This window comes from Rhinolophus sinicus, chromosome 16, assembly GCF_057876585.1.
Source record: "Rhinolophus sinicus isolate RSI-liver-muscle chromosome 16, RSI-T2T, whole genome shotgun sequence".
NCBI lineage: Eukaryota > Metazoa > Chordata > Mammalia > Chiroptera > Rhinolophidae > Rhinolophus > Rhinolophus sinicus.
Genome location: NC_142516.1, coordinates 11223658 through 11237290, shown reverse-complemented (window position 1 = coordinate 11237290; position 13633 = coordinate 11223658). Strand labels below are relative to the sequence as shown.

The 13633-nt window shown below is 40.8% G+C and overlaps 2 protein-coding genes across 2 annotated transcripts; both read left to right on the top strand.

Moving 5' to 3' along the window:
* Positions 1-4336: 4336 nt before the first annotated feature.
* Positions 4337-5318, top strand: LOC141571367 (olfactory receptor 1J4-like). Its single transcript, XM_074331588.2, has one exon. The coding sequence runs from the start codon at positions 4337-4339 to the stop codon at positions 5267-5269; it is 933 nt and encodes a 310-aa protein (XP_074187689.2). The 3' UTR covers positions 5270-5318.
* A 3241-nt stretch (positions 5319-8559) lies between these two features.
* On the top strand, positions 8560-13025 carry LOC109447138 (olfactory receptor 1J4-like). Its single transcript, XM_074331589.2, has 3 exons — positions 8560-8819; positions 9011-9188; positions 10506-13025. The coding sequence occupies exon 3, from the start codon at positions 10555-10557 to the stop codon at positions 11485-11487; it is 933 nt and encodes a 310-aa protein (XP_074187690.2). The 5' UTR covers positions 8560-8819; positions 9011-9188; positions 10506-10554; the 3' UTR covers positions 11488-13025.
* Positions 13026-13633: the final 608 nt, after the last annotated feature.

The window sequence follows — 13633 nt, the reverse complement described above, 5'->3', positions numbered from 1 at the left end:
ATAAAGCAAAATAGAATAAAAGAAAACAAGTGATTCTAAGTACATTGAAAATTAATACCATAATTAGACTTAAGGGGAAAATAAAATAACTAACTTAAGTTTATTCTTAAACCCAGATTGTTGTCTACATGCTCTCACAATAATGGAAAAACTGGACACAAAATTTTGAGCTACAATTAGTGTGTTAGTAAAAGTGTATGAATTTTGCTCGGCCCGGTGGCTCAGGCGGTTAGAGCTCCATGCTCCTAACTCCGAAGGCTGCTGGTTCAATTCCCACATGGGCCAGTGGGCTCTCAACCACAAGGTTGCCAGTTATATTCCTCGAGTCCCACAAGGGATGGTGGGTAGTGCCTCCTACAACTAAAATTGAACACGGCACCTTGAGCTGAGCTGCCGCTGAGCTCCCAGATGGCTCATTTGTTTGGAACGTGTCCTCTCAACCACGAGGTTGCCAGTTCGACTCCCACAAGGGATGGTGGGCAGCGTCCCCTGCAACTAGCATGGCAACTGGACCTGGAGCTGAGCTGCGCCCTCCACAACTAAGACTGAAAGGACAACTTGACTTGGAAAAAAGTCCTGGAAGTACACACTGTTCCCCAATAAAGTCCTGTTCCCCTTCCCCAATAAAATCTTAAAAAAAAAAAGTGGTATGAGTTTAAGATTCTGAAATAACCTGTTCAAAAATTCAGCAAATAAGTAAACATATTAAGGAAAAGGGAATGACTCTACACCCTTGGGGAAAGGTGCTATGTACATGGTAAAGGAGAGGCTGGAAAGAACTCTATGGTGTGAACTTATGGGGTTTAAAACGTATAAATACATTGAATTCTATGTTATATATCAACATACTGTTCCCATCCCCCATTCTTTCTACTCACTCCTGACCCACCTCCTATGGTTAGTCATTCCTTTAGTTTCTTAATTTCTCGCTTTTACTTTTTGTGTTTCTTTTATATATATTTCCTACTTGGTTCTCTGACATCATTTAGAAACCTTGTAAGCAATGAATACACCTAACATTTCAAAATGAATAACAACGGTAATGGATTATAACTCAGAGAATAAATAAGAATCTATGAGTCCATAATGATATAAATCAATTAAAAATGAGTGGGGAATAAGGGAAAGATCCTTCTTACAGGAGAATGTAACTAATAAATGTATTAATAGAAGAAATGTTAGAATTAGAAAATCAGCATTTGTCGTCCACATTTGCGATAACTTTGTCACAGAAGAATCACAAGGGGATGTTAAATATAGTGGGTGAAATTTTAATAGGAAAAAAGTTACATTTGTATAGTCTCAAAATACCTACCCAAATGATACCTATTAATTTCAAGGTTAAAATAGTAACTTTACAGTAGAGAACCTGGCAGACACCACCTGGCCAATTGATCAAGGATAAAAACACTAGTAGTTGGAGACATTGATGTCATGCCTTCTGATGATATGCACTACAGTATACCTGCCAAAAATCTAAGCCTGAGTTATATATATGTACATATGTACAAATATACAGAAGGTAAACAGTATAATGTTAACCATTAGGGAATCTGGGTGAAGCCTGTGCAGGAATTCTTCATGTCATGTTTGCAACTCAATTATATCTTTAGAATCATTTCAAAATAAAAAGTTGAAAAATCCTTCGTCCCAGCTGGAACAATGCCAAAGAACACAGGCGTCCAGGTCATGGCTGGCATCAGGGACACCATCCCCTGGGACCCCAGACCTCTGGCTCTAGGACACGCAGCTCCCCAAAGGACAGCAAGAAATTAGCCAGAAGCCTGGGGACTTAGTTTCAGTCCTCTCATTAGTAATTAAGTGTTGTCTTTAGACTCACTTCCCTGGAGCTGGTTAAGGAACACGAAAGTCTGCTAGAAGCACTAGGGCCACAGATAGTTGTTTTATTTGTCTGGATACTGAGTCTCCTGAAGAGAAGCTGAGGAGCTGGGCAGCAGCCCGGAGCAGGTGTCTGAACTCACTGACGATGAGTACAGATCAGAGGAGCTGGAAATCTGCCCTTGGTGATGGATCTGCCTGTGGGCTTGTGGGTGGTGTATGAGACTCTGTGCTCGTGAGTGTGTGTGTGTGTGTGTGTGTGTGTGTGTGTACTGTATGCTTGTGTACATGTCATTGATGGCTGCATGTATGTGTGTGTGTACTACGTATCTGACTCACAGCCTGACCCTTTTCCTGAGTTACATCCAATCTGGGTCCAGTTTCAGTGCGTGGAGACCAAGTTACCAACCTCCTGGCGTGTGATTAGGGACTCCTGAGTCACACCCATGATCATAAATTTCTGCATCACAGCTGAGCGATGAGAGCTGAGCATCAGGATGAGAGTATTGTATCACTGCTGGAGGAGAAGAGGCCCGACCTCACCAAGGAACCCAGCTCAGAAGGGCTCACACCTCAGCTCAGCAGTGTGTGCAGGTGCACGTGCGAGGTGTGTCTGTGAGTGACACACGCGTGTGAGCAGGAATGTGTATTGTTTGCTGTTGCCTGTGTGTATGTTCCCGTGGGTACGTTACCACGTGCATGAGGTGTGGGTGGTGCTTTAGTGACTGCCTGTGACAGAACAGGCTTCACTGCCCCACGCTGACTGTCTTCCCTGGGAAGGGGACGGATCAAAAGGCACTTCTCAGTAACGGGAGGCTTGTGCTGTTGGTGCAGTGAGTGTGGCTGGGTGTGCATGTGTGTTTTGGGGCATCTGATTTGCATCCATGATCTCAAATATTTCCTTAAGGGCTCTCCTTCTGGGGCACCATTGGCTGAGATAACTAAACTCTAAGCAACTCCCTGTTTCCTGAAACAGATCTGCTATCACTTTCATGTACCTGAGTGTGAAGGAGTCATTCAGAAATTTTGTAACTCTTTACTTTCATTAAACATCCCCACAAAAAAAAGAGAGGTAGAAAACGACATCAGCAACAAAACTCCATGCATCATGCTGTGTGAAGTTATTGGGCTGAATCTCCATCAAATAGCGGTGAGAACTTGAGGAAGTTACTTAACTCTTGGCCTCAGTTTCCACATGTATAAAATGGAAAGAATTACATTTTCCTTGTGAATATTACAAAAGGCCTTGGTAAATATTTCTTGTATAAATAGAAGATAATGCATTTGAGAATTTTTTTCAGTTTTAAAGTTTATAAATATGAAGAATGAAATTATCTAGGCAAGGGACTAAGAAAATTTTGGACAACTTTGGGTTCTCACAACTCTGAAATAATGCATCGTGCTTGGCTCCCCTAACCAACAGAAGGGAGGTTTCATGTGTAGTGATTCAGAACATGGGCTCGGATCACACAGACATACAGACTGAACCCTATGGAGTAGCTAATACGTGGTAACTTTTAATCTACAGAAAATGATAATACCTGTCTATCAATTTATATATATTATATATCACATATATTATAGATAGAGATACACGTGTGTGTGTGTATGTGTGTGTGTGCCATTCTGTCCCCTACTGTAGTGTTTTATGCATATGGAATTTTTATCATTTCTGTTTCTATAACTTAAAACTATAATAGGTAAAGAACACAAATTCTTAGTGCACCTGTGAAGAGGTTTCAAAGTCTGGGAATGTAAGGCTGATGTTTGCATTTAGTTTGAATATGTAGGTAAAGTTCTAGCCCAGACCCAATTGTCCACCAAAAGCTCAGCATTATTAGGAAAGACAGTTTGAGGACTATTCTGATTTGGGTGCTATTCAGACTTCAAGAGGCTTTAACTGGCCCCCCATTTCTAGAGTGTCCGTGAGTTTACAGCTGTAGGTCAGCGGGACCCGGCAGCTTCACAGGAGTGTGACAACTCGCTAACGCAGCCTCAGCACTGGGGTCTCACGTGTTACTTTAAGGCAGAAACAACTGGTACCAGTTTGCCGAGGCTCATCCACTATTTCTGCCGCAGTGAACTATTACGGTTTGGCTCTGGCCTGGGCAGAAATGATCTCTCTATGCTCATCATTTTCTACACGCACAGAGGGCGGGGACCTTGCCTTTCTTGTTCACGGCTGCACCTCCGTCCTTGTAGAGGCCCCGACACAGACTCGATGGTCCATAAATAATGGCTGAAGGAAACTCTAAACGCCCTCTTGCTTCTGCACCATGACGTCTTGCTGGCGGATTAGGGTGCGATGTTTTCCTGGAGCCAGACTGGGATGGAGCAAAGGTGCCTGTGTCCGCAGGAATGAGGAATTAAAAGGAGTGGACTTACACGTTCATGGTTTTCCCAGAGCAGGACAATACGAGATACCACGGTCCTGGTCATCTTTTCTAGGTTCCTGAGATTCCCAGACCTCCTCCATCCCTGGCAGAACAAGGACAACATGAGGCCTGAGAACCAGAGCAGCGTGTCCCACTTCCTCCTGCGGGGGCTCCCCATCCGGCCTGAGCATCAGGGCGTGTTCTTCGTCCTGTTCCTGGGCATGTACCTGACCACGGTGCTGGGGAACCTGCTCCTCATCCTGCTCATCAGGCTGGACGCTCGCCTGCACACGCCCATGTACTTCTTCCTCAGCCACTTGGCCTTCTCTGATGTTTCTGTTTCATCTGTCACCGTCCCTAGGATGCTCATGGGCATGCTGACTCAGGACCAATCCATCCCCTATGCAGGGTGCATTTTTCAGTTGTATTTTTTCATAGTTTTTGGTACTTTTGACAATCTCCTTCTAGCGGTGATGGCGTATGACAGGTACGTGGCCGTCTGTCACCCTCTACACTACCCCACCATCATGAGGGAGGAGCTGTGTGTGACGCTGGTGGCTGGCTCCTGGCTTGTCTCCTTTGTCCATGCCCTCTTGCACACCCTTCTCTTGGTCCGACTGTCCTTCTGCACTGACAATACCATCAATCACTTTTTCTGTGACCTCACTGTGCTCCTGAAGCTGAGCTGCTCGGACATCTCACTCAATGAATTGGTCCTCTTCACTGAGGGAGGAATATTTTTCACCCTGCCTTTGGGTGGTGTCTTAGGCTCATATATCTGTATAGGGACTATTATCCTGAGGGTTCCCACCACGAAGAGACTCTTGAAAGCCTTTTCTACCTGTGGCTCACATCTCTTTGTGGTATCTTTATACTATGGGACACTTGCAAGCGTTTACTTTTTCTCCTCATCATGGGACTCCAAGGACATAATTGCTTCAGTCATGTACACAACAGTTACACCCATGCTGAATCCCTTCATCTATAGCCTGAGGAACAGAGACATAAAACAGGCCCTACATGTGTTTGTCAATAGGGCTAACTTCTTCAAGTGACAATCACTAAATCTTCAGATTGCAGTCATGAGCACAGCGAACTCTCTCTCCTAAGATTATTGCGTGGCCGACATCTCCATATAACTTCAATACAACATGCATTCTGCTGTCTAATGTAGTGCTGTGAATATGTCAACTTGGCCTAGTTTGCTACTTGGATTGGTAATAATTCTTTACCCCTAATTAATGTTTTTGCTTGTTTATCTCCTATAAGATATGTGCAAAATCCTATGCAAAACTTGTCACAATTACAAATGTGGATTTATCTTTTTTCCTTTGTCATGTCAGTTTTTGTTTATGTACTGTTTATAGTATTTTATTGAGGACACGCCAATTTGGCATCACAATATTGCAGTGGTGCGCTGAGGATGGCTTTCATTGGCTTTAAGCTGATTGTGTGTTGCTCTTCCCAACTCACGTTCAATGACATCATGTGGGTAGACTGAAATCATCCATGATAAGAATAATTACAAAGTACATGGGCAAGGCCTATAAGAAAGGCGTGTTAAAAAAACAACCAGAAAGAAACTTAAAAAATACATTTAACAGCACAGCACTGCATTTATAATTAGGAGATATTTCTCTTATCTCTGGCATGGGTCCTACACGAACAGCTCATCTAATTATTCCGACAGTAATATAGATACTTGATGTCTATATCTACATCTAGTAGTACAGTATAGATAGTTAGGATGCAGGTTTCTTGAGGCTACTGTGTACATAATATTTCTTTTCCATCATTTTACTCTAAACTTTTCTATATCCTTATATCCGTGAGGTATCCACTGTTAATAGTGTAAAGGTAATTTTGATCTTTTTATGTAGATAAACAATTATCATATTTCTGGAGAATTTAATCTAATAATATCAAATGCTATCATGATATATTTGAATTTATATTTTCCATATTACTATATGTTTTCTATTTGAAACATCATTTTCATAATTATTCTCTTTTCTATCTCTCCCTTTTCATTACATATATATTTTGTTATTGTATTCCCCATCTATTAACTTATTAATCATACCTTATTATTATTTTATGACTATTCTGTGATTTCTGTAGAAATTACTCCTTGCTTTCCCTTTAAATTTTTAGAAACTGTAGTATAATATGCTTAACATGAAATTGACCATTTTAACCATTTGAGGTATCAATTCAGTGGTATTTAGTACATTTATCACCACCATCTCATTCTAGTTCCCCTGAAGGAAACTCTATGGAAAATCAATGCAATTGAGTATTTTGCAACAGTGAAAAAAACAGCAAAGATATTGTAAGTCAATATGAAGAAATATGCAGGAGATGTTGTTAAATTTAAAACAAGCAATCTACAGCATGCTATTTTTTGTGTACAAATGATAAAACATATGTGTATGTGTCCATTTGATGAAAAAGAAACACAAGAAGAATAAATCAGAAACTAGGGACACTGCTCTCCTAAAAGAGGTGGGTGGGAATGGGTAGAAAAAAATGGAGAGATGAGTACATTTATTTGTATAGTTTTGACTGTGTTACCTATTACCAGCTGAAAAATAAATAGAAGATGTGATGAATAAAGCAAAATAGAATAAAAGAAAACAAGTGATTCTAAGTACATTGAAAATTAATACCATAATTAGACTTAAGGGGAAAATAAAATAATTAACTTAAGTTTATTCTTAAACCCAGATTTTGTCTAATGTTCTCACAATAATGAAAAACTGGAAACAAGGTTTTGAGCTGCAGTTAGTGTGTCATTAAAAGTGGTATGAGTTTAAGTTTCTGAAACAACGTGTCAAAGATTCAGCAAATAAGTGAACATATTAAGAAAAAGGGAATGACTCCACACCCTTGGGGAAAGGTGCTATGTATATATCGTAAAGGAGAGGCTGGAAAGAATTCTATGATGTGAACTTATGGGGTTTAGAAAGTATAAATACATTGAAATCTATGTTATATATCAACATACTGTTCCCATCCCCCATTCTTTCTACTCACTCCTGACCCTACTCCTATGGGTAGTTGTTCCTTTAGTTTCCTAGTTTCTAGCTTTTACTCCCCGTGTTTCTTTTATATATATTTCCTAGTTGGGTTCTCTGGCATCGTTTAGAAGCGTTTAAAGCAATGAATACACCTAACATTTCAAAATGAACAACAATGGTAATGGATTATAACTCAGAGAATAAATAGGAATCAATGAATCCATAACGATATAAATCAATTAAAAACAAATGAGTGGGGATTAAGGGAAAGATCCTTCTTACAGGAGAATGTAACTAATAAATGTATTAATAGAAGAAATGTTAGAATTAGAAAATCAGCATTTGTCCTCTACATTTGCGATAACTTTGTCACAGAAGAATCACAAGGGGATGTTAAATATAGTGGGTGAAATTTTAGTAAGAAAAAAGTTACCTTTGTATAGTCTCAAAATACCTACCCAAATGATACCTATTAATTTCAAGGTTAAAATAGTACCTTACAGTAGAGAACCTGGCAGACACCACCTGGCCAATTGATCAAGGATAAAAACACTAGTCGTTGGAAACATTGATGTCATGCCTTCTGATGATATGCACTACAGTATACCTGCCAAAAATCTAAGCCTGAGTTACATATGTACATATGTACAAGCATACAGAAGGTAAACAGTATAACGTTAACCATTAGGGAATCTGGGTGAAGCCTGTGCAGGAAGTCTTCATGTCATGTTTGCAACTCAACTATATCTTTAGAATCATTTCAAAATAAAAAGTTGAAAAGTCCTTTGTCCCAGCTGGAACAATGCCAAAGAACACAGGCGTCCAGGTCACGGCTGGCATCAGGGACACCATCCCCTCGGACCCCAGAACCTCTGGCTCTAGGACACGCAGCTCCCCAAAGGACAGCAAGAAATTAGCCAGAAGCCTGGGGACTTAGTTTCAGTCCTCTCATTAGTAATTAAGTGTTGTCTTTAGACTCACTTCCCTGGAGCTGGCTAAGGAACACGAAAATCTGTTAGAAATACGAGTATGACAAATAGTTCTTTTCATCTGGTACTGAGTCTCCTGAAGAGAAGCTGAGGAGCTGGGCAGCAGCCTGGAGCAGGTGTCTGAACTCACCCACGATGAGTCCAGGTCAGAGGAGCTGGAAATCTGCACTTGGTGATGGATCTGCCTGTGGGCCTGTGGGTGGTGTATGAGACTCTGTGCTCGTGACTGTGTGTGTGTGTGTGTGTGTGTGTACTGTATGCTGTGTACATATCATTTGATGGCTGCACGTATGTGTGTGTACTACGTATCTGACTCACAGCCTGACTATTTCCTGAGTTACATCCAATCTGGGTCCAGTTTCAGTGCGTGGAGACCAAGTTACCAGCCTCCTAGCGTGTGATTAGGGACTCCTGACTCACACCCATGATCATAAATTTCTGCATCACAGCTGAGCGATGAGAGCTGAGCATCGGGATGAGACTGTTGTCTCGCTACTGGAGGAGAAGAGGCCCGACCTCACCAAGGAACCGAGCTCAGAAGGGCTCACACCTCAGCTCAGCAGTGTTTACTGTTGTCTATGTGGATGTTCCTGTAGGTGCGTTACCACGTGCATGAGGTGTGGGAGGGAGTGTGTTGTTGGTGCAGTGAGTGTGGCTGGGTGTGCATGTGTGTTTTGGGGCATCTGATATGCATCCATGACCTCAATATTTCCTTAAGGGCCCTCCTTCTGGGGCACCATTGGCTGAGATAACTAAACTCTAAGCAACTCCTTGTTTCCTGAAACAGATCTGCTATCACTTTCACGTACCTGAGTGTGAAGGAGTCATTCAGAATTTTGCAACCCTTTACTTTAATTAAATGTCCCCACAAAAAGAAAGAAAGAAAGACAGAAAACGACAACTACAAGAAAACTCCAAGCTTCATGCTGTGTGAAGTTATTGGACCGAATCGCCATCAAATAACGGTGAGAACTTGAGAAAGTTACTTAACTCTTTGGCCTCAGTTTCCACATGTATAAACAGAAAGAACTGCATTTGCCTTGTGAATCTTACAGGGCGCTTGGTAAATATTTCTTGCATAAGTAGAAGTTAATGCATTTGAGAATTTCTTTCAGTTTTAAAGTTTATAAATATGAAGGAATGAAATTATCCAGGCAGGGGACTAAGAAAATGTTGGACAACTTTGGGTTCTCGCAACTCTGAAATAATGTATCATGCTTGGCTCCCCTAACCAACAGAAGGGAGGTTTCCTGGGTGTTGTTTGAGAATATGGGCTCGGATCACACAAACATACTAGACTGAACCCCTGGAGTAGCTAATACGTGGTAACATTTAATCTACAGAAAATGATAATACATATCTATCAATTTACATATATTATATATCACATATATTATAGATAGAGATATACGTGTGTGTGTGTGTGTGTGTGTGTGTGTGTGTGTGTGTGCCATTCTGTCCCCTATTGTAGTGTTTTATGCATATGGAATTTTTATCATTTCTGTTTCTATAACTTAATACTAAAATAGGTGAAAGAACACCAATTCTTAGTGCACCTGTGAAGAGGTTTCAAAATCTGGGAATGTAAGGCTGATGTTTGCATTTAGTTTGAAAATGTAGGTAAAGTTCTAGCCCAGACCCAATTGTTCACCAAAAGCTCAGCATTATTAGGAAAGACAGTTTGAGGACTATTCTGATTTGGGTGCTATTCTGGCTTCAAGAGGCTTTAACTGGCCCCCCATTTCTAGAGTGTCCGTGAGTTTACAGCTGTAGGTCAGTGGGACCTGGCAGCTTCACAGGAGTGTGACAACTCGCTAATGCAGCCTCAGCACTGGGGTCTCACGTGTTACTTTAAGGCAGAAACAACTGGTACCATTTTGCCGAGGCTCATCCACTATTTCTGCTGCAGTGAACTAACTATTACGGTTTGGCTCTGGCCTGGGCAGAAATGATCTCTCTATGCTCATCATTTTCTACACGCACAGAGGGTGGGGACCTTGTCTTTCTTGTTCACGGCTGCATCTCCGTCCTTGTAGAGGCCCCGACACAGACTCGATGGTCCATAAATAATGGCTGAAGGAAACTCTGAATGCCCTCTTGCTTCTGCACCATGACGTCTTGCTGGCGGATTAGGGTGCGATGTTTTCCTGGAGCCAGACTGGGATGGAGCAAAGGTGCCTGTGTCCGCAGGAATGAGGAATTAAAAGGAGTGGACTTACACGTTCATGGTTTTCCCAGAGCAGGACAATACGAGATGTGATGGTCCTGGTCATCTTTTCTAGGTTCCTGAGATTCCCAAACCTCCTCCATCCCTGGAAGAACAAGGGCAGCATGAGGCCTGAGAACCAGAGCAGCGTGTCCCACTTCCTCCTGCGGGGCCTCCCCATCAGGCCCAAGCAGCAGGGCGTGTTCTTCGTCCTGTTCCTGGGCATGTACCTGACCACGGTGCTGGGGAACCTGCTCCTCATCCTGCTCATCAGGCTGGACGCTCGCCTGCACACGCCCATGTACTTCTTCCTCAGCCACTTGGCCTTCTCTGATGTTTCTGTTTCATCTGTCACCGTCCCTAGGATGCTCATGGGCATGCTGACTCAGGACCAATCCATCCCCTATGTAGGGTGCATTTTTCAGTTGTATTTTTTCATAGTTTTTGGTGCTTTTGACAATCTCCTTCTAGCGGTGATGGCGTATGACAGGTACGTGGCCGTCTGTCACCCTCTACACTACCCCACCATCATGAGGGAGGAGCTGTGTGTGACGCTGGTAGCTGGCTCCTGGGTTATCTCCTTTGTCCGTGCCCTCTTGCACACCCTCCTCTTGGTCCAACTGTCCTTCTGCACTGACAGTACCATCAATCACTTTTTCTGTGAGCTCACTGTGCTCCTGAAGCTGAGCTGCTCGGACATCTCACTCAATGAGCTGGTCCTCTTCACTGAGGGAGGAATATTATTCATCCTGCCTTTGGGTGGTGTCTTAGGGTCATATATCTGTATAGGGACTATCATCGTGAGGGTCCCCACAACGAAGAGACTCTTGAAAGCCTTCTCTACCTGTGGCTCCCATCTCTTTGTGGTATCTTTATACTATGGGACACTCGCAAGCATTTACTTTTTCTCCTCATCGTGGGACTCCAAGGACATAATTGCTTCAGTCATGTACACAGTAGTTACACCCATGCTGAATCCCTTCATCTATAGCCTGAGGAACAGAGACATAAAACAGGCCCTACATGTGTTTGTCAATAGGGCTAACTTCTTCAAGTGACAATCACTAAATCTTCAGATTGCAGTCATGAGCACAGCGAGCTATTTCTCCTAAGATTATTGCGTGGCCGACATCGCCATATAACCTCAATAGAACATGCATTCTGCTGTCATATGTAGTGCTGTGAATATGTCAACTAGGTCTAGTTTGCTACTTGGATTGGTAATAATTCTTTACCCCTAATTAATGTTTTTGCTTGTTTATCTCCTATAAGATATGTGCAAAATCCTATGCAAAACTTGTCACAATTACAAATGTGGATTTATCTTTTTTCCTATGTCATATGTCAGTTTGTGTTTATGTACTGTTTATAGTATGTTATTGAGGACACGCCAATTTGGCATCACAATATTGCAGTGGTGCGCTGAGGCTGGCTTTCATTGGCTTTAAGCTGATTGTGTGCCTGTCTTTCCAACTCACATTCAATGACATCATGTGGGTAGACTGAAATCAGCTATGAGAAGAATAATTACAAAGTACATGGGCAAGTCCTATAAGAAAGGCGTGTTAAAAAAACAAACAGAAAGAAATTTTAAAAATACATTTAACAGCACAGCACTGCATTTATGATTAGGAGATATTTCTCTTATCTCTGGCATGGGTCCTACACGAACATCTCATCTAATTATTCCGACAGTAATATAGATACTTGATGTCTATATCTACATCTAGTAGTACAGTATAGATGGTTAAGATGCAGGTTTCTTGAGGCTACTGTGTACATAATATTTCTTTTCCATCATTTTACTCTAAACTTTTCTATATCCTTATATCCGTGAGGTGTCCACTGTTAATGGTGTAAAGGTGGATTTTGATCTTTTTATGTAGATAAACAATTATCATATTTCTGGAGCATTTAATCTAATAATATCGAAGGCAATAATGATACATTTGAATTTATATTTTCCATATTACTATATGTTTTCTATTTGAAACATCATTTTCATAATTATTCTCTTTTCTATCTCTCCCTTTTGATTAAATATATATTTTGTTACTGTATTCCCCATCTATTAACTTATTAATCGTACCTTATTATTATTTTATGACTATGCTGTGATTTCTGTAGAAATTACTCCTTGCTTTCCCTTTAAATTTTTAGAAACTGTAGTATAATATGCTTAACATGAAATTGACCATTTTAACCATTTGAGGTATCAAATCAGTGGCATTTAGTACATTTATCACCACCATCTCATTCTAGGTCCACTGAAGGTAACTCTATGGAAAATCAATGCAATTGAGTATTTTGCAACAGTGAAAAAAACAGCAAAGATATTGTAAGTCAATATGAAGAAATATGCAGGAGATGTTGTTAAATTTAAAGCAAGCAATCTACAGCATGCTATTTTTTGTGTAAAAATGATAAAACATACGTGTATCTGTCCATTTGATGAAAAAGAAACACAAGAAGAATAAATCAGAAACCAGGGACACTGCTCTCCTAAAAGAGGTGGGTGGGAATGGGTAGAAAAAAATGGAGAAATGAGTACATTTATTTGTATAGTTTTGACTGTGTTACCTATTACCAGCTGAAAAATAAATAGAAGACGTGATGAATAAAGCAAAATAGAATAAAAGAAAACAAGTGATTCTAAGTACATTGAAAATTAATACCATAATTAGACTTAAGGGGAAAATAAAATAATTAACTTAAGTTTATTCTTAAACCCAGATTTTGTCTAATGTTCTCACAATAATGAAAAACTGGAAACAAGGTTTTGAGCTGCAGTTAGTGTGTCATTAAAAGTGGTATGAGTTTAAGTTTCTGAAACAACGTGTCAAAGATTCAGCAAATAAGTGAACATATTAAGAAAAAGGGAATGACTCCACACCCTTGGGGAAAGGTGCTATGTATATATCGTAAAGGAGAGGCTGGAAAGAATTCTATGATGTGAACTTATGGGGTTTAGAAAGTATAAATACATTGAAATCTATGTTATATATCAACATACTGTTCCCATCCCCCATTCTTTCTACTCACTCCTGACCCTACTCCTATGGGTAGTTGTTCCTTTAGTTTCCTAGTTTCTAGCTTTTACTCCCCGTGTTTCTTTTATATATATTTCCTAGTTGGGTTCTCTGGCATTGTTTAGAAGCGTTTAAAGCAATGAATACACCTAAAATTTCAAAATGAACAACAATG